General features: G+C 47.3%; 1 protein-coding gene across 7 annotated transcripts; it reads right to left on the reverse strand.

Moving 5' to 3' along the window:
* Positions 1-163: 163 nt before the first annotated feature.
* On the reverse strand, positions 164-26,178 carry LOC310852675 (RING finger protein 37-like). Of its 7 annotated transcripts, XM_083756472.1 has the most exons (7): positions 25,862-26,086; positions 21,459-21,577; positions 13,414-13,507; positions 10,445-10,545; positions 7,712-8,891; positions 4,727-4,888; positions 164-696 (listed from the first exon to the last, which is right to left on the reverse strand). In XM_083756472.1, exons 4-7 carry the CDS (start codon positions 10,496-10,498, stop codon positions 488-490), a joined length of 1,605 nt encoding a protein of 534 aa, XP_083612598.1. In that variant the 5' UTR covers positions 10,499-10,545; positions 13,414-13,507; positions 21,459-21,577; positions 25,862-26,086; the 3' UTR covers positions 164-487. The 7 variants fall into 7 exon arrangements, with proteins under 7 accessions (XP_083612598.1, XP_083612597.1, XP_083612600.1 ...); XM_083756471.1 differs by lacking the exon at positions 21,459-21,577; XM_083756474.1 differs by lacking the exon at positions 13,414-13,507.
* Between the last annotated feature and the right edge of the window lie 638 nt (positions 26,179-26,816).

Genomic DNA, 26,816 nt, shown 5'->3' on the forward strand with positions numbered 1-26,816 from the left:
GATGTCAAATTAAGTGGCGGGTGCCACATCAGGTAGACTTTTCTTAACCACCTACTTTCCTTTCTATAACCAAAAAAGCTCCCTCTATTGACCAGAAGGAAGGGGAAATGAGGAATAAAACGCCGCAGAGGTACCTGGAAAGTAGCAAAATAATGGAGCACACTTACATGGACACACCACTTTTATATACAAATGACCTTTTTAAATTAGAGAAGCATATGGCTTTATTATCCTTTGATCGCTTTAGCTCTGGCACAACGCGCAACGCTGTAGCTGCATCAAGATTCTCTCCAAGCGCAGCAAGTCCTCTTCAGAACCTCGCAGTTTCCTTTTGCAAGGTCTCCCATCCTGGCACGACTCAAAGGAGATGGAGGGAAGCATGTGGAACAGCCACAGATCTCCTCTGCTCCTTGGTCCCCCCCCCCCCCCCAAACAGCTCACTTTTGTTTTTCATCCAAATTCCAGAGAAAGCGCTGTGAGAACGGTGTCAGAAGTGGACCCTCAGGATGTCGTGCGTGGCAACCAGCCTCTTGCAACTCATGCACAGTATCGATAAGGACTTCTGCTTCTCGGCCAAGCAAGAGCGGCACACCAGGTGGCCGCAAGGGAGCTGGTAAACGGGCTCCGTTTTGAAGTACACGGAGAAGGTCCGGGAGCAGGAAGAACACCCTTGGGCCGAGTCACTCCTACTGTGCTCTGCAAAACAAAGGAGGAAGAAGCACACGTGAGTCTCCTCGGGGTCTCATGGTCAGCGATACAAGCCCAAATAATGGGAATTCCCACTCACTGTTGGAAAAACGCCCTGGGGGTGAGCATGCAAGCCCCTGGAACTCCGAGCATCCTCCAGTATGCGCAGCTCTGGAGAAGGCATTCTCCCCTCATCTGCAGTGCACTCAGCGACATAAACCAGCTGGTATTATGCACACTAATCTTCTAGCTCAAAGCTACCAGCATGAGTTTGACCAAACTGCGGGAGGCAGTGGAAGACAGGAGTGCCTGGCATGCTCTGGTCCAGGGGGTCATGAAGAGTGGACATGACTAAACGACTAAACAACAACAAAAATCTTCTAGCTTACACAGCAAGAAGATTGAAGCATCCTGGAGCTAATCTGCTATTTATTTACACACTATGCACAGACAAAGGCATAATGGCATCTGTTCTCTCCAGCTCGGAGAGAACAAACAGGACAAGTAAAAGTGAAAGTACATTACAGTGGAAGCTCGGGTCGCGAACATGATCCGTGAGGGATGCACGTTCGCAACCCGCAGCGTTCACAACCCGCAGCAGCGCATCTGCGTATGTGCGGGTTGCGATTCGGTGCTTCTGCACATGCACAAAGCGTGATTTAGTGCTTCTGCGCATGCGCGATTGCTGAAACCTGGAAGTAACCCATTCCAGTACTTCCGGGTTTCAGAAGGTGCGTAACCTGAAAAAACACAACCTGAAGCGGCTGTAACCCGAGGTATGACTGTACAGCGGAAGAAATAAGACTGTCTTCTGTTTCTCACGCTCTTCTCAGACAGGCTGTGATTTATAACAATCTCATCTGCAGCATCAGACTGTGTGAAATACTAACACTCATGGCAGACACCACCAAGTAGAAGCCGAAGCACTTTTGCAAGGCCCAGCCTTTGGAACTCTGGTCAACATGAGTCGAGAAAGGGTGGGGAAGTCTGATGGAATATTATGTATTATTGTTACTGCATTTATATCCCCCCATTTCTTCCAGGGAGCTCAAGGATGGCATACATGGTCCGTTCGTCCCCTTCTCACTTAATCCCCCACAACAACCCTGTGAGGTAGGTTAGGCTGAGAGGCAGTGACAGGCCCAAGGCGACCCAGCAAACTTCAGCACAGAGTGGGGATTCAAACCCTGATCTCTCCCAGGTTCCTAGTCTGACACTCTAAACGCTACACCACCAGCCTGTATTTCAATCTATTTTGCTATTGTCACCAGCCTCTGGGATGGAGGATAGCCTGACTCTCCTGAGACATGCACTCAGAACATAGGATCTGTATACAGTGGTGCCCCGCAAGATGAATGCCTCGCAAGACGAAAAACCCGCTAGACGAAAGGGTTTTTCCATTTTGGAGGCGCTTCGCAAAACGAATTTCCCTATGGGGTTGCTTCACAAGACGAAAAAATCTTGCGTCCCCCCGCGTTGTTTTTTTTGCTTTTTTCGCCCTTTTCCTAAGCTGCTAAGCCGCTTATCAGCTGTTTCGCTAATAAGCCGCTTAACAGCTGATCGCTGGAAGCCGCTTGACAGCTCTAGCACTAATCCGCTAAGCTGTCAATGGGCTTGCTTCGCGAGACGAAAAAACCGCTAGACGAAGAGAATCGCGGAACAGATTAATTTCATCTAGCGAGGCACCACTGTATATCAAGGAGAATGTCAACATGCATATTAGATAATAAAACCACTCAGAGGATTGATAGTTTCCCCGCCCTCCGAACTGAGGAGCACCTCTGAGGCCACCGTTTTCTGCTTACCTTCTTTTAAACATATAAACATGACTTAAGGTCCCGCACATTTGACCACAAGTGCTCAGCAAATCTACACAAGTGAATAAGCCAAATTTGCTTCCTGTCTTTTAAGGCATGCTCATCTTGCAGAGCACACATACCCTGGGTGGATGAGGTCCAGGGCTTCCTCTAACGGCTCTCTGATGCGGCTTCTCTTGGCAGGAGAAACACCACAACGCTGTGGAATTCATAGCCACAAGATGTGGCTGTGGCCACAATCTTGAGATGTTTCACCCCTTCTCTCATAATACTAGAACTCAAGAACATCCCATGCAGCAGAATGCTGGAAGGTTCAGGACAGGCAAAAGGAAGTTCTGTTAGGATATTTCTGTTCCACCTTAAGAAGGGGACAGGCTGTTGTGAGTCACAGCCTGTGTACTTCCTGCTCTCAGGAAGTTTCTGTTTTGTATATAGCTTTTGTTTTCTCTCTGTTGCCTGGACAGGAAGGCAGGCAGTCATGTTTTTCCTTTGTTCTGACCAACGCTGAATAAAGTTGTAAATATGCTCTCCTGGATGCATCTTTCGTTGTGGAAGCTCTGCGAAAAGGGCGTGCATGAGTCCTGGAATGTGGACAGCTATTTCCGAGGCTCGTGTCGCTAACTGACTGATACTGTTTCCACGGGAGACCGGGAGACGACGTGGGGGCACGATGGCCTTTGTCTCCCTGGCAGTATCCCAACAAGTTCTTCTTCCTGCAGCACGTGGTGGCCACCAACCTAAACTGTCACAGTCTAGTATATCTGAAGGAGCGTCTCCACCCCCACCGTTCTACCTGGACACTGAGGTCCAGCGCCGAGGGCCTTCTGGTGGTTCTCTCACTGCAAGAAGCCAAGTTACAGGGAACCAGGCAGAGGGCCTTCTCGGTGGTGGCACCCGCCCTGTGGAAAGTCCTCCCACCAGATGTCAAAGAGAACAACAACTACCAGACTTTTAGAAGACATCTGAAGGCAGCCCTGTTTAGGGGAGCTTTTAATGTTTGATGCATTACTGTATTTTGTTGAAAGCCGCCCAGAGTGGCTGGGGAAGCCCAGCCAGATGTGTGGGGTATAAATAAATTATTATTATTATTATTATTATTATTATTATTAGGCTTTAAACAATTAGACAAATTCATGAAGGGCTACCAATGGCTACTAGCAAGGATGGCTATAATCTACTTCCAAGGCTGGAGGCAGCCATCCTTCTGAATATCAGCTGCTGGAAACTACAGGAGGCGAGAGGGCTGTTCTTGTGCTAGAATCCAGCTTGCCCGTTTCCCACAAGCAACCGTGGGGCCACCCTGAAGACCAGATGTTGGACTAGGGGTGCCAGTAGCCTGATCCAGGAGGCTCTCCTTGTGTTCTTATGTGTGATGGCCTGGGACTCGGGCTCAGACTCGGAACTGGAGGAGTCTCGGTCCGCACCAGATCCTCTGCCTCAGGCATCATCTGAACCAAGTCTGGGGCTTGATTCTGAAGAGCCCCAGTCTGCACAGGTTCCCCTGCAACAAGCACCAGCTGGGCCGAGTCAGGGGCCTGAGCCTGCCCAGGCTCCAGATGAAGGGATGACCTCGTTGCCTCCACCTGGGCCATCGCTTACGGCTGCTCCACTACTGGTTGGGTCAGGGGAGGCTGAGGCGGCCTCTGGGTCTAGTAACCCACTGACGTCTCCTGAGCTGCAGAGACTCAGGTCTGAGAGAAGGAGAGACCTGAGTACTCAGAGGAGGACTGCTCACCTTCGGGCGAAACAGGGAGGTGAGTCACCGAGGGATCAGGACCGGCCATTACCCCGTCAGAGATAAAAGGTTGCTGGACCCTGCCCCAGGTTGCAGGAGCAACATTGCTGCTTGCTGGAACCTGCCTGTTACCCTGTGTCTGACCTAGCCTGGTTTCCTGCCTTGGCCCTGTTGGACTGACTCCTTGTGGAATCCTTGGATTCGGGACCAGACCAGGACCGCGTTGTTCGGGTTAACTCCCTGGCCCAGCACAGTATGAAGTGATCACTTTCAGGCAGCATTTGAAGTTAGACCTGGGGCTGCAGGTTGCCCACCTGTGCAATCTACGTCTTGCTAGGCTGCTGGGCAGATGAGGGCTCTTCCTCACGCAGCAAGCAATAGGAGGGTTTTACAAACTTTGCCTCCCACCACCCCCTTTCCGAAAGAGGAAGGCAAGAACCGCTGTTCCCCAGGCCAGCAACCCTGCAGTCTCGTGCTGCCTCTTTACCGTGTCCACTGCTCGCGTTCCACGGGCCAGGGCAGCCGCCGGCGGTGTGTGGTTGCTGCTGCCCTTTCGTCAAGCTAGCTGTGAACAGCGGCATGGAGCTGAGCGCCGAGTTCAAGGCGCTATCTAAACTGTCCGAAAGCCTCTGTTCGTGAGAAAGCAGATCTGCAGAGAGATTTGCAAAATCAACATCATCATCTGGAAATAGTCACTCTGGGTTTACAAAGGGAGCAGGCAGCAAAACAATGGGCAATTCAGTCTTTCATGCTGTGCTGCAAGAAAAAATTCAAAATTAAAAAAGCAAGTTTAAAAAATAAAATGGAAGGATTCCAGTGCTCTTCTTCCTTTCTTCCTAGGTGTTCTCTGTCTGCTAGCACAGGGGGTCGATAAAAGGAGTTGCGCAGCAGAGGAGTCAAGGCAGAGACTCTCATCCCTTCCAAACACATGTTCAATTAATGTTTTAAATCCTAATTAAACATGTGGTCAACCAACACCCAATCTCCCTTTTTGACAGCCCTGGATCACTCTGGATGAAGCCGCCCAGGTCAATACAGCTGCCTTGACCCACTCAAGGAAAATCGCACATCGACTTGACCTATGTCCGGAGGTTGTGCACAGCCTAGCAATAAAGGGGGAAATGGGATGGACTCCTTATGAAGCAAAGAGCAATCACTTGCAAACAAGAAGCAGTGGAGGGAAGAGGGGAAAGTAAATAGATTTGGCAGAAAGTAACTGACTTGCCACTGCTCGAATGTGGCAACAAACTATGACTGTGGCGTATCACGAAGCTAACAAGCTGCCGTGAGTTTTCGGTTGATGGACTTCCTCCTCTTTCTTGAGGCCAGAAGTTGAATAAAAAAACAATAACCGCAGCTTGCTGTATCATCCAAACCCAGCCTTAACTTGACCTTAACTACGGCCAGCTTGAAACAAGCCAACTTCAAACGGAGGTTCAAGGTGCTGGCTTGTTTGACCACAACTTACTGGACAATGTAGCAATTTTTCATTAAGGAAAAGTGAAAGCTTCCGAACACCCCCTTGCAGATGAGTTGGAGGGTGGCAAGGGGCACAAACCCAAGTCTTGTTGATTTGAAACAGGAAGAAGAAGGCTGAAGACCATGAAGTTGTAATGTGCTTTGTGGCAAAATCACAAAGTTATTTATGCATGTTTTAAAAAAACAAATTATGAAAATGAAGCTAATCCTTTTTCTTTTTCTTTTTCTTAAAAGGAGGATACACATTTTGTAACCTCATGTCTGAAACAAATGCATTTTTCCCAGGGGGTATTCAAGCATGCACAGTACTGGCATCCTTTTTCGTTGTTGTTAAATAATGCAGCACTTACTGCAACAACGATTTACCGGCACCTATTTTTCTAGGAATTTTTCTGTATTATTTTTCTATTTTTCAGACTGTTGTTCTTTCCAAGTGGGATCCAATCACACGCCAGCAAATTTAGGGCATGAAATTGTACCTAATTAATGCTCTTGGGCAACAAACAACCCCAAAATTGGACTTTTTGCAATAAGGAAAGTGACAGGAAAAGGAACTGCAAAGTGTGAGATGACATTTATTTTGATGCAAGGTCATCTCCCCACCATGCAAACAAATTGACAACAAACACGGTTGTCTGGGTGGGATGGTAAACAGAAAGGCAGGAGGCAATCCACAAGCTGACAGAGATGGCCAAAGCTGGGCAATAGAAAACCTGGGGTGGAATACGGCATTTTTACCTCCTGACCACTATAGGGACAAAAATGCTAAAATATTCGGTGGACACCACCCAGTTTTGTTTCTTATCTTTGAAACTATGGGGTCTAAAGACTTTTTTAGATAGGTTCTCAGATACTTTTAAGATCAGAATTCCCTATTGCCCAATGGAGACATGCAGATTGAACAGGCCTGGAAATATCAAGGACTTGACTCAAACAAAACAGAAAAGGAGGCAAACAGTAATGGAGGTCATAAAATTAACCAGCAAAAGAATGCAGCAGAGCCAAGAGGAAGGATGCATCCAAAACAGAAGACAGCTCCCTGTGAAAATGGCCCGGACATGATGCCACTCTAACCATCTTACAACTGCAGCGACAAAGGCGTAGCTTATTCCCGCTGCAGTGGAGCTTAATTTTCCAATGCTGAAAATGCTCCCATTTTGTTAATTCATTAGTAATAATCTATAGATGCCAATTGCAGATGCAACATGAGGAAAGCTGGGCAGCTTCAAGGTTTTTAACTGTTATCTGCTAAATTAGATTGCTCTCCAGAGCACTCTTTGCCAGCTTGGTGCCCTCCAGATGTTTATTTATTTCTGTGCTGCCTTATCATAATGGTGTACAACGTCAACAACTTAAAATGCCATCCCAAACGATGCAAATAACCATTAAAGTGACTGGTTAATCAATTTAAACAGCTGCATGGGCCCATTGCCAGAAAAATGTCCTCAAGAGATGTTTGAAACTCAAAAGGCAAGGATGCTGGCTGAACCTCATAGCAATATGAGACCAGCAGAACTGCATGCCTGACTCCCTAGTTGAAGCCAGCCCGGCCAGCGCAACACTGGGGACAGCAACGCCCCTCTGAATGTTCTTGGTGCTGGCAGGAGCAGATGGGACTTAAAACATCTGGAGAGCAGCAGGTTGACAAAGGCTGCTCTAAGAAGCCAGAAAATTTCCTGATGCAAACTGAAAATTTATCCATGCAAATTGCCCCATGCAAAGTATCCAATAATATAGTTTGCATAGGAAAGTCATTTCCCCCCCCACTCCCACAGCTCGGCTCCCCATCCACTCGCCATTCAAAGAGTCACATTATAGACCCGAACAGTCAAATAAAGCTTTTTTTAAAAAAATAAAAGGAAAGGAAAGGAAAGGAAAGGAAAGGAAAGGAAAGGAAAGGAAAGGAAAAAAGAGGATTTGAATGAAGCAGCGCCAGCAATCCAGGCTGTTTGCCAACAGGCTCCTTCTGCATATTAAGAGGACAGAGGAGTACCTGTTGAGCAGTCCATCTGGGAGGAGTTGGCATCGCAATCGGTTTTCATTTTTTTAGCACGGGACTCAGAGGTAGACGTGGCAACAAGGTTTGTCGCGGGGAAACGGAAGGGCTCCGTGCTGCTGCGTTGGCCGCCCGGCTTCTGCTCTACAAGGTCCATTTTCCTTTTGAGGGAAGACATGGCTATGGAGGAAGCTACCACCGTCCCCGTGGCCTGAGCCCTCCCCAGGAGGCGAGTGCTGGGAATGCTGTGCTGGAGCAGGAAGTGGTCTATCCTCGCCTTGAGAGAGGGGTGGGGCAGGGGCTGCGAGTGCTGGCTGAAGGCCACCCCCGTGAAGGGGTCACTGGGCACTCTCCCCCAGGACGCCTCGCTCCGGTTGCACTTCTCCAGCGTGCTCTGATCAATCACTTTGCCCGAGGGCAGCAGCATGGGGAGAGTCATTACCTCCAGGGTGATCGGGTCCAGGAACTCCTCGGGAATGTCCGGGATGGCGTCCATCAGCTTCTGCTCCTGGCTGTCCGGGCTGCCAAAGGGCGGCAGGTCGCTCTCCATTGGCGACGGGAGGCCGGCAGCCTGCCCTCCGAAGCCTTGCACGGCCCGCAGCACGTCGTCCACCACCTCGTGGGGGCAGGATTTGGCCGGCTGGCCCCAAACCTCCACTTTCTTGATGCAAGGGAGACCGCCACCAGCCACATGGGTGATGCAGATCTTCAAGTGCGAGACGCAGCTCAGGGAGCTTGGGCCTTTGTTCCACAGGTCCAGAGACGCCGAGCCAGGGAAGGAGAAGAGAGTGTCCATCTGCTGATGGAATGGAAGCCTCGGCCGGAAGCCTCGGTGGCTGAAGGTCACTTTGCTTTGATTCTTCAGCACCGCTTTGCCCACCAGCGTAAAAGCTTCCTTGTCCAATGGGGGCTGAGCATCCAGACCTGAGAAGGGAGAGTCCGAACTGCTCCAAGAGGCTTTGCTGGGTGAGGTAGATGTGAAAATATCCAGCCCGGTGATGTTCTGATAGCCACCGGAGGAGATATCTATATTAATTCGGAAGATTTCTACGTTGAAGGGGAAAGAGAGAGTCACGTGGACCGGGGGCTTGATGAAGTATTCACAGCGGAAGCCTCGGTTTCGTTTGGCAAGGTCTTCTGAGACCAGGTTTTCTACTTCGTATCCGTCAGCGGAGATCTACGGATAGAGAAGAAGACGAAGAGAAGAAGAGTTTGGATTTGATATCCTACTTTATCACTACCCGAAGGAGTCTCAAAGCAGCTAACATTCTCCTTTCCCTTCCTCCCCCACAAGAAACACTCTGTGAGGTGAGTGGGGCTGAGAGACTTCAGAGAAGTGTGACTGGCCCAAGGTCACCCAGCAGCTGCATGTGGAGGAGCGGAGACGTGTACCCGGTCCCCCAGATTACGAGTCTACCGCTCTTAACCACTACACCACGCTGGCTCACAAAGAGAAGGACTGACAATCTTTCTCGCAGTCTTTGCATGGCATGCCGGAGTAACAACACAGAAAGAGACTGGAATCCTGTTGCAGCAACAAAATTGGACTCACCCTCAATGAAAGCTCCCATGGATTTCAACAGGAGAGTTAAAGCACATGCTTAAAATTCTCTGATTGAAATAATTGGGAGTGGAACATTTAACTTTCTTTACCGCATGCCCCTAATCTCTCCACCTTTTTATTGTGGCTGATTGGCTCAAGTTACACAGACGCACTTTGCACCCTACCGAAAGAAGAAAAAGTTAAAGCGAGGGGTATCTGTTTCAAAAGAACCTCTCATCACCCCGCTACCTTATTCTAAATCTGCAATCTTCACATGGTGGGGAGCCCAGCTTAAATATCCCAAGCAGATACACTCGTACAACCTTCTCTTGAAAAGCTGGAGGAGGAAAAGCATGCAAGGAGCTCTCTTGGATCAGATCAAAGGCCTCTCTGCTCCAGCATCCTTCATCCTTCTCCCCACAGTGGCCAGTCTCCAGGTAGGCCTCAACCTCTGGTGGTGTTCAGGGGAAGACTCTCTCTAAGCCTGAAGGTCCCACCACAAGGGAGCTTTGGTTTTTCCTCCAGTACTAAAACATCTGCCTACAAGAGAGCTCAACTGAACAAGCTGTAAAGTAGCAAGGCCACACTGACCTGTCTTGCTAGTACTCTAGTTTCTGATCTTCCATTATGATGTCACTTCCCTGGCCAGTGACTTGCAACAGGAGGTGGTCCAGCTAAATTCATGCTTTTTGTTAGCTCCACCAGAAACAAATACAGTATCAGGCTTTTGCTGAGCTACTGATTTTATTAGGGATGGGGGAACAGCTGTCTGATCATGATTGTAGGGCCAAGGTGGACCTACCAGTCCAAGCCGAAAATGGCAAGCTGGAAGAATCTAGTTTTTGTTTGCAGGGTGATGCTGGTGCGGTGACAGGATTACAGAACCCAACCACCTGCTGCTTGATTAGGCGGCTTACACTGCACAGAATGATCTGCTGCAGACGTTGACAACCCCGGGTGTCATTAAGTCACATTTTCTCAGAAAGGATATGCATGAGCAGCAGGGGCAGCAGCAGGAAGCCTCCATGCATAAGCAGTGTCAATTTAGTTCTGCAACCAGCCGCTAAGTCAAAGCACTCCTTGATCTCTAGAATGTTAACTCCTTTGACCCTGAGATGCTGCGCCAAGTCTCCACCCTCTGCTTTCTTAACCTGGAGCAAGGCAGGTTGTTGGGGGGCGGGGAATACCTTGTTGCAGTGAATTCTTGGCTTGAATTGCGGGAGGCAAACATTTATCACCATCTTTGTAGCTCAAGGTGGAAACCAGCTCCCCAATCTTCAACTTGGCTCTAAAATAAAGCACACACAAGTTTTTTTTTTTAAATAACTAAATAACTAATAACTAAATAACTGTGGTGAACAAGTGAAGTGACAGAAATTGCTGCTTTGAGGATAACATTTGTTTTGGTGTTTTGAAGATTGCATTACAGCACAGTAATGTTGTGTTTTAACAAAGCGATGCCCAGGCCTAAATAGGGCTTTCCAGGCCCTGGTTGCAGTCACCGAAACGGAATGTCTAGTTGCCATTTTGGACGGCTCTAAAGTCCTATTTTTCAAATGATGGACTGGCTGGGATTGATTAAACATCTGGTTAGTTCAGAAGACAACCTTAAACCAGGTTAAGAACTCTGAGAACTTAAGAGAAGAAAAGTCATTTGATCCAGGGACAGTCCACACACACATATATAGGCTTATTCCAACCTCTTTTTCTTAATGGCTGCTGCTCCTGCTCAGGCTGCACAGCAAAAGCATTTTGGTCCCAGAAATTCATTCCGATTGTGCAGACAAAATATAACAGATAGAATTCCACAGGATGCGGTATTAGTGTGTGAAAACAGTCCAGATCCAGTGATCCCCAGGCACCCACCTCCAAATGACAGAGTTGTCAGGAGCCATCCAGGCACCCAGGCATCTTCATTTGGTCTCAAGTGGTCGAAAGCAAGGTGCAAAATGTGCCCGGTGCTCTGCTTATTTTGAACACTGTACACCCCTTATTATCCTGGAGCGTTTGGGGCAGGTTGGCACGTGTCCTTGGACTCTGTTAATGCCTCTTGCTTGTCTGGATGAGGTGTGTGTTTGTGTGTGTGTATAAAACCCAGCCAACTATACAGTAATACAGTGGTGCCTCGCAAGACGAAAAGAATCCGTTCTGCGAGTCTCTTCGTCTAGCGGTTTTTTCGTCTTGCGAAGCAAGCCCATTGACGGATTAGCGGATTAGCGCTATTAGCGGCTTAGAAAAAGGGGGGGGGGGAGAAGAAAAAAACCCACAGGAACTCGCAAGACATTTTCGTCTTGCGAAGCAAGCCCATAGGAAATTCATTTTGCGAAGCACCTCCAAAACGGAAAACTCTTTCGTCTAGCGAGTTTTCCGTCTTGCGAGGCATTCGTCTTGGGGGCACCACTGTATTTACATTCATTGCTCCAACCACGACTGTATGTGCCCCCACCCCCAGAAAGGGAATAAGGGCCTTGGAATAAGGTTCCCCCACCCTGGATGTAGTGCATGAAAAACTGATGTAGCTAGGACCCGCCGTACTACAGTATGCTTACCAGATTTTTTCCGGGGACACTTTTTTCTTTTTTTTTCTTTTTTTTGAAGCTGAGTAGCAACAGGGAGTCAGCCGTGGGGATGGTGAAGCAAAAGACCCTGGGCCCAAGCACACATGCATATTGTATAAAGGTGCAAAGCCCTTCTTTCGCACCCCATGAAACATAAATATGCAGTTTTTTTAAAAACTGGGCAACGGCGCGCTGCCTGCCCGTGACTCCCGAGCCTTCCCTGATCTCCTTCCCCCTTTGTTTTGGCAGATCAGGGGAGGCTTGGGAGTCACAGGCAGCCCCAGGAGGGGCCAGCCTGGTAGTGCAGTTGGCTCTGGCAGGCTTCAGGAGCTGCTCGCTGCCGTGGCAGGCGCCACGGCAGCGAGCAGCTCTTGAAACTAGCCAGAGCCAACTGCGCTAGCAGGCTGGCTCCAGGCTGCTGAGGCTGCCACTGCCATGTTTCCCAGGGACAGATCTGCAAATCTGGGGACATTCCGGGGATGGAATTTGTCCAGCGACAGATCTGCAAATCCGGGAACTGTCCCCGGGAACCAGGGACGTCTGGTAACCCTATACTACTATACTACTCTGCTTCTATCATATCAGCTTAATCAGGATGGATGAAAAGATGGATGCAGTCATGGCCAGGGTTGATGACCAGCATCCCTCTCCTTGGGAAACACTGACTCCTTGGGAAGAGTCAGTGTGGCATAATGGTTGGAGTGTCCAAGACATGGGAGACCAGGGTTCAAATCCCCAGTCAGCCCCGAAGATCACTGGGTGACCTTGGGCCAGTCACAGCCAGAATTCTACAGGATGCGTTGCTGGTGTGTGGAAACAGTCAAGATCCAAGGACCCCAGGCATGCACCTGCAGATGGTTGAGATGTCAGTCATCACTCCTGGTGCCCAGGCATCTTCCCTTGGTTGCAAGTGGCCGATAGCCAGATGCAAAATGTGCCTAGCTAATTTTGAACACTGCTTTCAGCTTGGTAACCCTTTTGAGTTTCGTCAACACCCTCTCTGGTTTAGCTCAGCAATAACTCCCAATATAACTTTAAATGAAAAGGTCTTTGAGACGGATCTCTGATCCATGATTACGTTGACGCTGAGAAGGCTCGGTTTGTTCTCTCCTCAAGCATGAAGCCTGCCTACTGGCGACATCTTCCGATACCCTTCAACAAGCAGAATCTTATCTGTTTGGGAAGGGGGAATTCCAGGACAGCAAAGGCTGAGTGCTGACAGAAAGGTAGCAGGTCTAGCACAGTAGATCTGAAAGGGTGAGGCAGGAGCGGATGGCAAGTGCAGTGGGAAGATTCAAGGACAATCAAAGAAACATTTAAACACTTTAGTGTAGTTTGGTTCACTGGCTGTTGTGCAGAAGTTTTAGATATGGTGTTGGAAGTGAAGAATGAATTAAGAGTTTTTGGAACGAGAAGGAAACCCTTTGCAGCACCAACTGGATGCCAAGGACTGGTGTGCAAGGCTGGCATACTTGGTCAATATCTTTACCCAGCTGAATGAGATCAATGCCAGTATGCAAGACCACAATGACAATATCTTCGCAGCTACAGACAAAACAAGCTGCATTAAAAAAAAAAAAAAAGCTTCAGCAACATACCCTGAAAATGTTCCTGCAGGTAAAAAGACAATGAATTACATGGCCTCGTACAGGAACATCTTGCAAGAAAAGATTGACCATTACTTCCCATCATCTGAGAAAATTTAGACTGGGTTAGAGACACCTTTGCAAATTGCAGCTGTTCAGGACTGACATTGAATGAGGAAAAGAAAAGGCTTCTTTTTGTTGATGAGATGAGTGTTAGTCTCAAAATAGACCTAACAGGAATGAGATTACCTGGGAAAAGCAATCTCACACCCCTCAATGAGTTTGCATACCTGCTTAATGAACATACGTAACAGGCTCATTTATAATTATATTTTGGAAATGATTCACATTCCTATTTAGCTGGATTGTTTTATACTTTCTGGATGTCCCATGATCATATCATAAAGTAGTTGTGTTCTATGTTATGAATCAGGCACTGGTAGTTGTTCTTTCCTTTTTGTTTTCCAATGTATGTATCATCAATTTAAAAATTGATGTGGCGCAAGGAAATTTTTATTCTGAAGGTTTGGCCCAGAGGCAAAGGTTTTGAGAACCACTGGTCTAGCAGGATGCAAGGGGTCAGCTTCATGTTGTCATGGAAGGCCAAAACTAGATTTTATTCTAGTTGTGCGGTCATAAAATCCCACCCCTCACTTAGCCAATGGGAGCATCTCCCCTGGCCCCAAAGTGGTGGAATTTTCATGGGGATCTCATCTGGGAAGGAAAAGGTTAGTGACCTTGCCTCCCTGGGCACTGCACTCCCAGTGAACAATGCTCCTTCACTCACACCATTATTAAAAAGAAATAAAACCTATGCGTATTGAAGAGCTGAGCATCCTGTTCTCACAGCGGCCAGGCAGATGCCTGTAGGAAGCCAGCAGGCAGTTTCCTAGCCACACAGTTAAGAATGATGTCTACTTTGACTCCGAGTGCTGCAGCAAGGAGCATCTCCTGAAGGTTTTCCAAGGAAGGTATCCCAGAAATCTAACAACTTGAGGTCATGCAGCAGGTGTTGCTTGTACCGTTCTATTGCGGGAGTGATGATGGCTGAGCAAAGGTCCCTAAGCTGGGAGTGCAGAAGCAGGTATAGAGATGGAAAGGGATTCATTCCACTAGCCCACAGATGAGATGCTTTGAGGGGAACAGGGTGATGCAACAAGCCTTTCCTCTCCATTATGAGGCTCCCCAAAAGGACCCTTGCTGTCCCAAATTCGTCTTATCTCTGCTGATGCCCATTTTCTCCTCTGAGTGAATATTCCTTGTGCGGTGTTCTACCAAATCCTTGCTTGTCACCCAGCTCTACATCCTACCCCTCTCCCTCAAAACCCAGTTTATCTTAGGAGCTTAGCCACAAAAGTCAAGCGAAATGCAAGAAACATTTCATTTTCAGCCAAGCCTATGTTGTAACAGACCACACCTGCCTTGCAAACTAGATGACAGAATATTCTTTTTTTAAGTAAGCCTGTGTGAGCCAACATACCTGCATTGCCATTTGTGGCACATCAAAAGCTGTTTAAGGGTCAGGGGCTTCCATTTTACAAAAGCTTCCTTGCTTGGATGAGATTCATACTTGCCAGAGTGGAGTAGCTATTGACAACACTGTCCTGGAAGCTAAAAGATATCACTATCACATTTCTATGTTTGAGAATTATGCCCCTTTGCCAGGAAAGCATTCAGCTTACGGAGCCAGATGAGAATATGTATGAAACTTGGAAACAGCTATAGGTCAGAGCCCAATTTTAGCTTAAAAGTGGAACGCTGCTGCCTGTGCCCTTGCCAAATAAATAAATAAATCTGAGACTTTCTAAACCCTACAGAAGGCCTTGACAGAGGGACACATGCAATGTTATAGGGACGTTGACCAAAAAATCATGAAAAACCCCTTTCAACAACTATATGCCACCTGTAAAGTAAAGGCAAGGCAATAAATCCCATGTCACAGAAAAACTGCATATGAATGGCAGTGGCTCTTAACATTATTTGCCTATATTTCCGCAATTGGGAATCTCATGTGGGCAATTCCTTATTAATTAAGGAATTGATTAAGGATAATTCCTTATTAATCACTGTTTTGTGCAAGATCAATAAATGTGTATTAACCCATTCAAAGTGTGTTCCAGTCATTCATTTGGAACAGCAGAAAAATCCACCCATGACCTCCACCCAGGAATTCTAAACAAGGAGGTGATTAAAGTGTAATAAAGGATGGTGGAAACCTATTAAGTTTATGTAAACACTCCATATTACCCACAATGCCTTTCCTAGAATCATAGAATTGCAGAGCTGGAAGGGACCCCAAGTGCCATCTAGTCACAGCTAAAGGATCTCTGGCAGATGGCCACCCAAGCTCGGTTCAAAAATTTCCAACCAAGGAGAGCCTCTTCTAGAAGAGATTGTGAAAAACAAAATACACAGTTTAAAATGCCAAGCACTTTACAGCATCACTCTCGCTCACATTTCTCCTAGCCCACCCGGTTGTGCAGGCAAAGCTAATTCTCATTTTGCAGATGGAGAATAAGACTCATTTAGAGTGATAAGTGAACTGGGGATTACATCTAGACATTACCACTGGACTACATCGGTACCATTAATGCTTGAAGAGCTTTCCCTGCTCCCTGTTCACTTTCAAATAAGCTAGCTGTCACTCCAGGGAGGAAAAAGAGCACATATAAAATTCTATTAGAATAAACATTTTATTTACAGGATAATCACTGCGAGAGACATTCGCAAGCTAGGGACCACTTCAGGGGTATGTTGCCATTCCTAAGAATACTGAAGCACAGACCCTGCAAAGAGATGCTGGCAACCGAGCCGCTTCAAAAAGGTACATTATACAGCAATGCTAAACTACCTAGCTACATTGCCCGAGACCAAGAGCATCAGTGTGGGAGGAAACCTTTCAGAATTTTGGTTCTGAAAACCTGCAGACGGGTCACTGACTACTTATGTCATCTAAAGCGCCAAACACTTTGTGGTGCAAATAGCTCAGCTTTTCCAACCGGCTACGTCTGAGCAAAGGCAGCCACTCCCAGAAGGGCAGTTCTACCACTACGTATCCCATTTGACGTAGTTGCCTCCTTTTCAAACTGTGGAACCCCAGAAGGCGTTTGGTGCTGTAGCAGTAGTGGTTCTTGCTAGACACCTGGACGGCTAGTTTCACATCCTGGCCTTGCAACTCATTCAACCGAGGGGCTGGACCTTCGCACGAAGAGGCCTTGGGTTTGGTTAAAGCATTCAAGATGGCGCCCGTCAGTGGAACTCCGTTCGAAAACGTAAAATGATCCCAAGTGGGCAGGGGCAGATCCTGTGGCAATGCTGCTGCTGCTCTGTTTCGGGTAGACGTTTCTATCTTGCTTTCAGTATTATTCACGGGGGATTGGCAACTAGGCCTACTGTTTAAAAGCTGACTCATCAAGTCATCTGTAAGGGAAACTTCACCTTCATTCAGGTCCAATTTTACAACTGCCTGAGAGTTAAACGGCAACGGCTTTCGGTCAGAGTCGAAACGAATCTCCAAATCAACAGATCTGGTATGAGGCAAGAGCATGTGACTTTTGACATACTGGGGCCCACCCAACATCTCCCCCAGTAGAGACAGAGCTTCAGTCGATTCCGGCTTCGTTAAAATATCCTTCTTGGCAACGTTCCACAGCATCTCTGCTACCTCTTCCCTAAGCCGCGGCTCAAGGCGATGGCCTGTGTAACTGGGGCATTCAATCTCCACCGTGCCATCCAGAGTGAACAAGTCTTTGCTAAGGTCAAATTCACTCTTGCTGATTAATTCTGCAAACTCAGGACCCAAAGCATAGTCTATCAAGTCATTTGGGAACCGCTCTGCAAATGCCAGAGCTAACAAAAAGGTGAGGAAATGCTCCGGGAATTTCTGGACTTCATGCATCTTTGCGCGCATCTCTTCCTCAAGGCTGGCATAAAGCTCCTCTGCATTGGGAGGCTCGTAGTTCAAGCATCCAAATGACCACAAGAATTTGGCAATATCTTTGCTCCGGCAATAAGAAACTCTGGAAGGCAAAGAGGCAGCAACAGCGTTCATAATCCTTTCATCCAGATAATGCAAAGCTGAACAGGCAAGGGTGATGTGCATGACACCTTGAATGCCTATAGTTGGTATCATGGGAGGAACAACATTCCCAAGCTGATTCATGAAGTCAAGATGAATAACATGAGTATAACGGTACATCTTGAGGACATTCACCAAAGCAAAAGAGCTCATGTCTGACATACGGGCAGAGACTTTATCTCCAATTTTCCGCATCGTATGTTCTGAAAGACCGTTGTGTGACTTGAAGAACCCTAAGCAAATGGCACCCACTTCCTCTAGATTGAGAGAGTCCAACTGTTTTAACACCAAGAAGTCTAATTTCTTCATTAACTCTTCAGGGGCTTTACGGCCTTCGCCTATGATGTAGACCAGCTGGACCAGGTGGGGCAAAGAGAGTTCTTTCCAACGCACGTTGACACAGCTCAACATGCTCTCCAAGTACTGGGGGACGCTGCGGCCTAAGCACCGCCACAGGTCAGCCACCATCAGCTGCTGGTCTAGCGTCATGTCCCAGACTCGGCGGCAGCACTCCGCTTCGTACACATTCAACATAGAGTGGGAAGGTGGGATGGCCAGGCAGACAAATGCTTCTAAAACCATCATGAGCTCAGAAATATCGAAGAGCTGGACCTTCTCAATTCCATAGCGGCACAGCACAGAAAACCTTGGATTGGACTTCATGCTTACTTGTTGTTCCACTGGCAAGCAGCTCAGCTTGAAAAAATACTCTGCGATTGCTCTTGGTTTCAGGCTACTTTTCAACACAGCAATTTTTTGCAATATCCGGTCACGTTCTTCCACGGAAATGGGCTGAGGGAACTCGTCTCGATTGTAGCACAGAGATCTGTATTCGGGCCTTTGCTTCTGGAACAGCCTGATATCTTCCTTAGGGTCATAAGCCTCCACGTCAGCTGCTTCCCCGTTGCCCTTCATGGGGTCCAGTTTAGTTGGCTGCTCCAAAGAAGGTCGGATGGGCCGAGTGTGATTGCCTTCCAAATCCAGAAGTGTGTTCTGCGTGCTCGAAAGCTTCCGCGAGCAGGTAACGTTGCAGGCATTCTGTAACGGTTTGGCACTAATCCTGGGACAGTCACTTTCTAGCGGACCCTCCTCCAAACTTCTTGAGGCTTCCTTACGAGATATGGCTTTGGTTCCTGGGTAGGCGGATGGATTAAAAGATACCCGGTATTCTGCAGGCTTCCACAGTCTGAGCATGGTGGCGGGTTTAGAGCCCTCTCCCGCCTCTTTGCTGGGCTGGCCGCCTTCTTCTGCCTTTTGGAAGAATACTGTCTTGCCCCCAGCCTTGCTTGTAGTAGAAAACGCAGCTGTCCTGCAAGGCTGCCCTGCAAATCTTCGGCATATTATCCTCGTAGCCATGGTCACAATTACCAGGTCAGAAATGGTCCCAGGTACTGAAAAAAGGGCAGATGAAGAATGAGTGGCTTTCATCCGTCATGATGGCTTCTCTTTTTCTTTTTTAAAAAGACTTAACTGTTTAACACTATAGTAAGCTTCAGCGAAAGCCTGCATTCGCCCCATAGGATGCACACAGATTTCCCCTTCATTTTTGGAGGGGGAAAAGTGCGCGCTATAGGGCGAAAAATACGGTAGTTTAAAATGCCCTTTTTTTTTACAGGATCACTCAGCTATCTAGAAGCTGTGAACTTTGAAGCCTTATCAGGCTGTTCTTTAGGCACAGATGCTCACCACAAGATGTAAAAAAATGGAAGAAGGAAGTTCTTGAAGGCTCTACCACGGCTGAGGGCTACCTGAATGCCCCACGCACAATGGGCCTGCTAATTCAGTAACAGTCCATACGGCTTTGGCAAAAGAAGATGGCTTTGGATTTATGCCTGAAGAACCACCTTTCGTTCAGCAACATCCAGCTTTCCAACAAAATGGCAGTTCCATTTTGAATGTACAGTGGTACCTCATCGAGCATCCAGGATCTGTTCCGGAGCCCTAGACGCTCGACGAAAGAGACGCTTGACAGAGCGTCGCTCTGCGCATGGAGCGGTTTTGCACTTCAGCGCATGTGCAAAGCAGCAAACCCGGAAGTAACCCGTTCCGGTACTTCTGGGTTTGCCATGGATGTCCGCCAAAATGGACGATCAAGGGGGTGGATGTTCGCGGAGGTATGATTGTATTTCAAATGAATTCGTATTGCTCTGGAAGCAGCAAAGACCAGAGGCTTTCAGCACATTTGTATGTCTGCTACACAATGACAGCGTGAGATGTCACTTGTTTGGTTCAGACATAATCTGGTTCAAACTATGATTCTAGCAAGCCCGGAAATCCACATGTAGAAAGAGGAAGAATAGGGAGGTGGAAACATGATGTCTGAGTTAAGTCCAGAGGATTTTGCTTAGTGTTAAGCACAACTTAAAACTACTACTGCAACGTTGATTTCAAATGCAGTGTAACTGATGAAAAGGAAAATGAGTAAAGAAAAATGGATTTGGTGTTAAAAAGGTTTTCAGTTAGCTCTCCAGGAACTGCCACCACTTCCCAGAAGGCAGTTTTTTCAAAGTCAAGTCAGTGAAAAAGACCCCCACCCCCAGCCAGCAAAACAACCATTAACTCTCTTCTGTGTCTAATCTGCTTACACAGAGGGTTAATCAGAAGCAAAAGCATGGTGAAATAACTTAACAGACGCCAAAGTCTAGATGTAGTACTATAGCTAAATTTATGGTGCGACCATACTTGGAATACTGTTTACCACATCTCAAAAAGCATATTGGATACCTAAAATGCCAAAAATAGTAACCAAAATTTTCACTGGCCTGGTGCAACTCTCCTATGAGGAAATATTACAAACATTTAAGACTATTTCGTGTAGAAGAGGCATGTGGAAAGTCCATTTCGGGGGTGTAATCCAGCCCGCCAGTCGGTTTAATCTGGCCCCTATGGCAGTCTATCTCCTGGGGTAAAATCCTAAAAAAAGCTCTACAACTTTTATCTTAAAAAAAGTTCAACAAGTCCAATCCTTTAAAAAGGTCAACAACTTTAGTTGGCAGTGCCATTGTTGATTTCTTTTTGTTTGATCTTGTAGTGTTCAGTGTCACTGGCTTTTGCCGCAATAAAACTTGGTCTGGTTCACAGGAAGAGAGCCCAGAAGTCACATATTCAGTCACCAGATATTGCGCTGCCATGATAGATATTTGACGAAGAATGATCTATGCTACAATTCAATCCTAAACTGAAGGCCCATATTATTAGATCCGCACTTCTGAAGCCCACCCCATATAGCTGTGTTAACTGATCTTTTAATCTTTCTTATAAATTTTTATTCACCCATTATCTATCCTTAATTAAGTATTCTATGTATATGTTTAAATCTACGTTTGGTTCTAGCTCCTATTTATTTAATAATTATTCGCCTGGATTCATACTGTTATGCTATTTATGTATATGTTTTGCCTATGCTGGTCTATGACCGTAATAAAGTACTTGACTTGACTTGACTTTAGTTGGCCCTCACACATGTTCACTTCATCAAATCTGGCCCTCTTTGAAAAATGTTTGGGCACCCCTGGTGTAGAAGAAATGTGAAAAGAGGGAACATGGAAGAAGTGTGGAGTAGAGAGATATTTTTCCCCCTCCCCACTCTGATATAATACTAAAACCCAGCGAGGTTATCCAATGAAGTGGGAGATGCAGGACAAAAAAGTAGTATTTTTAGTTAATCTGCTGAATTTGCTTTGCTTCCTCAAGATGTGAGCGATGTGTCAGAGTGGGGAAATAATAGCTACAGAATCATATAGTTGTAGAGTTGGAAGGGATCCCGAGGGTCATCGAGTCCAACCCCTGGCCATTCAGGAATCTCAACTAAAGCATACATGACAGATGGCAATCCAACCTCTGCTTAAAGACCTCCAAGGAAGGAGAGGTCACCACTTTCCATCCCACGGTCGAACAGGTCTTACTGTCAGAAATTTCTTCCTGATGTTGAGTCGGAATCTCCTTTCTTGTAACTTGAAGCCACTGGTACAGGTCCTACCTTCCAGTGCAGGAGAAAACAAGTTTGCTCCATCTTCCATGTGCCAACCCTTTACATATTTGAAGATGGCTATCATATCTCCTCTCAGTCTCTTCTGGAGAGAGTACTCCAGGTGTGGTCTGGCCAAGGAAGAGTGGAGAGGTACTATTACTTCCATTGATCTGGACACTAAATTTCTGTTGATGCAGCCTAGAATAGCATTAGCTGCTGCATCACACTGTTGACTAGTGTTAAGCTTGTGGTCCAAGTTAAGTGGTAGCAGGGTTGGTCACAACTGAATTCAAGAACCCTTGGAGGAGCTATTATAGCTGCCCACCCACCTCAGGACAGATTAGGCTACGAACCAAATGATCCACATGAGGACAGAGGCAGCTTATTCAGCTGACATATCAGGATAGACTACTGGTAAACCTAGCCCAGTACTGCCCATCTTAAACAGCCAGCAGTTCCCCAGGGTGGGATGCAGAAGATGCTTCTCATCACTTACTACAGGCTTCCTCAACCTCAGCCCTTCAGATGTTTTGAGACTACAATTCCCATCATCCCTGACCACTGGTCCTGCTAGCTAGGGATGATGGGAGTTGTAGGCCAAAAACATCTGGGGGGCCGAGCTTGAGGAAGCCTGACTTACTACCTGATCCTTTTTAATTGAGATCACAGCAACCATGAAAACCCTATGATCTACCACTGTGTTAAGCTCCTCCCCAAGCAAACAAAACCCTGATGAATTGCAAAGTAGAACACCATATTTTTGCATTGGCCTGAAATTCTCTTTACACTCTTGCTTTACAAAACATAGATAACCTGAAACGGCAATCTGAAGGCTGATGAGGAGAAGAGAGGTTCTTTAAACCATTGCTCCCCAGCCCATTTCTTCATCAAAATTAAACTCTCAATGCAGCTCTTTCTCTGAGGATTTTCTGTAAAGCAAATAAAATAAATTCTGTTTCAAAAACTAGAACCGCACAATATGCTGTTCTGTCAGTAGTAATTGATCATAGATGAGAAGAAAAGTCTGTTGCTGCCACCTGGTGTTGAGAAAGTGGAGCCACCACAGAACCAGAAAAAAGAAAGGCCCAGAGCTTACAATTTTATTTTATTTTTTGGGAAACTGCTCAGATTTCTAGCCCATCATGCAGTGGCAAAAGCAAAACATGTCAGAACAGTATGCCTGTAATACGTAGGCAGGACTAATTGATTGGCTTCTTTTTCCTGCATTGCTACAAGAAGTTGCTGGGCTGGTGGGGAGGAAATAAGTGAGTTGAGGATAGGGAGGTCATATTTGTTAAGAGAGCACAGAGAAAATGGGGCTTCTAGTGCCTTTTTAGGGTGACTCATGCACATCTAGGCAAGCTGAATCAAAGTGCAAAAGATGCAGAAAAGACTGCAGCCTGCAGTGGAAATGGGTTAAAAGACACCTGTCCGTATTCTGTGTTAGAGGCCCCCATGTAGTTTCTATAGAAGGACCACTGTGCAGAGGAATGACTCATGGTTTCAGTTTTATCTACACGAATGCACAGAGTATAGAAAACAAGTAAGATGAATTGGAGCTTTTAAAACAGGATGGCAAATATGACCATGTAGGCATTACTAAAACCTGGTGGGATGAGACTCGTGACTGAAATGGAGAAATCTGTACAAAAGGAATACCTCAAACAGGAAGGGAGAAGTGGCAGCATGATAAGTAAAGGATGTTTACACTTGTGAAGAGACGCATGACTTGGAGCATGAGAGACAGATTGAGAGTATATGGGTAAAAACTGTAGGAGAGGGAAACAACAGTGACCTTACTGAAGGTGTCTGCTATAGACTTCCATGACAGACTTGGGTGATGCGCTCCTAGAGATTACAAAACATTCAAAAAGGAGACACGGGAGATTTTAACCACTCCATTATCTGCTGGAAGACAAGTTAACTGTTAGGTGGATTTGTAGCTGGTTGACCAACTGAGTGCTCACTAACAGTTCCTCACCATCCTGGGAAAAAGTGACAAGTGGGGTGACACAGGGTTCTGTCAGAGGTTCACTGTTGTTCAACACCTTTACAAACTACAGTGGTACCTCAGGTTAAGTACTTAATTCATTCCGGAGGTCCGTACTTAACCTGAAACTTTTCTTAACCTGAAGCACCACTTTAGCTAATGGGGCCTCCTGCTGCTGCTGTGCCGCCGGAGCCCGATTTCTGTTCTCATCCTGAAGCAAAGTTCTTAACCTGAAGCACTATTTCTGGGTTAGTGGAGTCTGTAACCTGAAGCGTCTGTAACCTGAAGCGTCTGTAACCCAAGGTACCACTGTATTTGGATGAAGATATCCGGGGGATGTTCATCAAATTTGCAGATGACACAAAACTGTGTCCAGTTCTGGGCACCATAATTTAAGGAGGATATTGATAAGCTGGAACGTGTGTAGAGAAGGGCAACCAATATTATCAAGGATCTGGAAACCAAGCCTTATGAGGAACAGTTGAGAGAGCTGGGTATGTTTAGCCTGTAAAAATGGAGACTGAGAAGAGATACGACAGCCATCTTTAAATATGCAAAAGGTTGACACATAGAAGATGGAGCAAACTTGTTTCCTCCCACTCAGGAGGGTAGTACCCGTACCAATCAATAGCTTCAAGTTACACAAAAGGAGATTCCAACTCAACATCAGGAAGAACTTACTGACAGTAAGAGCTGTTTGACAGGGGAAAAGATTCCCAGTAGAGGTGGTGGACTCTCATTCCTTAGAGGTTTTAAAGCAGAGGTTGGATTGCCATCTGTCATGTATGATTTACAGTGGTGCCTCGCAAGACGAAAAGAATCCGTTCTGCGAGTCTCTTCGTCTAGCGGTTTTTTCGTTTTGCGAAGCAAGCCCATTGACGGATTAGCGCTATTAGCTGCTTTTAGTGGCTTAGAAAAAGGGGGGGGAGGAAAAAAACCCGCAGGAACTCGCAAGACATTTTCGTCTTGCGAAGCAAGCCCATAGGAAATTTGTTTTGCGAAGCACCTCCAAAACGGAAAACTCTTTTGTCTAGCGTGTTTTCCGTCTTGCGAGGCATTCGTCTTGCGGGGCACCACTGTAGTTGAGATTCTAGCAGTATAGGTGATTGGACTAGATAATCCTTGGAATCCCTTTCAACTCTACAATTATATGTTTTTATGATTTCCAAGAAAGAGAAATTTACCATCTTTTGTATGCATGGTGTATGCATTCAGTGTGTTTGTCCTTGCTTGTGATGTATTAACAGATGTATTAACAGATATATACCCAAAATAATTCACTTTACCTTGTGTGCCTTGTCTTATTTAGCTTATAAAAGTTCAGCCTGTGTATTTTATGTATAGTGCCTCATTTACAGAAGACCATTGGAAATGTCATTACTACTGATTTATTAATATAATGGAGAAAAAACATATGCATAGGCCCCCCAGGGAATGTTAGGCATTCTTTATAATCATATTACACCATGCACTAGAAATCTGCAGATGCCTGGTGTCTGTACATGTGATACTTGCCATTGCAGTGCTGCTCTGCAAATGTCACCCCCGAAAAGGGCAGAATACACATGGCAGAATATCAAGGCCTCCTCGGTTGGCCTTTCTCTGCCTGAGACCTAAGAGATGTCTGCTGAGCAGAGAATCCTGGGCCGCTAGATGATGGGCGGCTTCACACGCTAGCATTAAGGAAAGTGCTTGCTGTGCAACCTGCATGCGACTCACTCCACTGAGAACGTAAGAAAAGCACTGCAGGATCAGGCCAATGGCCCATCTAGCCCAGCATCCTGTCCTCACGGTGGCCAACCAGGTGCCTCTTCTGGGAAACCTGCAAGCGGGACCTGAGCACGAGAGAAACACTCTCCTTTCCTGTGGCAACTGGCAGCCGGCATTCAGAAGCATCACAGCTTCTGACTGCAAAATGCAGGGCATAGCCATCGTAGCTAGGAGCCATTCATAGTCCCTGGGGCTCCCTGCAGGTGTTTCCACAGACACAAATTTGCTACCCATTTACCCTGAATTATTATTTTAAGAAAAACCAGCCTTTGCCCCTCCCTGAAGGCTAAATTGGTATCAATGAAAGTCTGGAGGTGCCAGCAGAGAGATGGCATAAGGGGGGGGGGGGGGAGGCACCTGGAGTCTATAACGCAAACACGGGAGGCGTGGTAAGCGGGGGGGGGGAGAACACCGGTCAGATTACGTCACACCCAGATGATGACGTGTTCCCCAGGGTCCTATAACGTAGAGCCGTGGGCGGGGGCTAAGGAGAGGCGACTGTGACGTGGTGCGCAGGGGCTCCAAGCATCGTCCCTCCCCCCTCGAGCGCGTCACCCTCCCCCTGATTTGTATGCTGGAGGTGTATTTATCCCCCCCCCCCCCAGGACACCGACAGCGCCTCCGCCTCCTCCTCGGCCTGCCCTTCACTCACCGGGAACAGCGCTGCCTCCGTCCTCGTCCTCCTTCTCCTTCCTCCGCTGCCGCCGGGTCTGGCCCCTGTCAGGCAAGCTTCCTCCTCCCCCGCCCTGCGCGACCTCTCTCCTCAGGAACGCTTCCGGTGCCTCCCGCTTCGGCCGCGCACTTCCGGGAGAGGCCCTACGGCAAGCGGGTGGGCTCAATTGCCTTCGCGTGCTTGACGTTAAGCGCTGCAGGTGACGGAAGGGGGGGAAAAGTCAGCATCCGCGCAGGCGCGCAGAGGGAAAAGTTCGGTTCTGCGCACGCGCCCGGGCGCCTCTCCGCTGTGCGCATGCTCCAGGAAGGGGAAAGGGGCGTGGAAGAAACTGCTGCCGCCGCCGCCGCACAAGCGCAAGAGGGCGCCGTCGCTGCGGCTGTTGCTAGGGGAGAGCGCGGTCGGCGTTGTCAAGGGGGCGCTTCCGAGACAGGCCCGAAGCGCCATGGGGCCGGTTCAGACTGCCTGTTCCCCAGCGGCGCGGCTTCCCGTTACTTTTTTGGGTTGCGTGACTTCCTCCCTTCCATTTCTGTACAGGCCAAAGCCGAATGGTGACTGAGGCCGCTTCCTGAGAAGGGAGTTTCACTGAAGTCCATGGAGGCCATTGGTCGTCGGGGGGGGGGGGGATTTGTTTATTTATTTCCTACCCCGCCTTTTTCCTCCCAGGAGCTCTAGCCACCGTGAGTGGTTCTCTCCCCCTCCATTAATCCCCACAACAACCCTGTGAGATAGGCCAGGCTAAGAGGCAGTGACCAGTTCTTGGCCAATGAAATTCGAGCTGCAGTTGTGGCATACAAAAACAATCTTAACATCTTTTTTTGGGCAGTTCCAGACCTATTATTCCAAGAAGAAAGGCCTCTGCTTATTATTGTTAATAATAATAATAATATATTATTTAGACCCCACCCATCTGGCTGGGCTTCCCCAGCCACTCTTG

The sequence above is a fragment of the Podarcis gaigeae genome, assembly GCF_964106915.1.
Source record: "Podarcis gaigeae genome assembly, chromosome: 9".
NCBI classification, from domain to species: Eukaryota; Metazoa; Chordata; class Lepidosauria; order Squamata; family Lacertidae; genus Podarcis; species Podarcis gaigeae.

Bases quoted from the DNA above. Each gene is read 5' to 3' on its own strand.
- LOC310852675 (XM_083756469.1), bottom strand. From the start codon at position 18,835: ATGGCTACGAGGATAATATGCCGAAGATTTGCAGGGCAGCCTTGCAGG.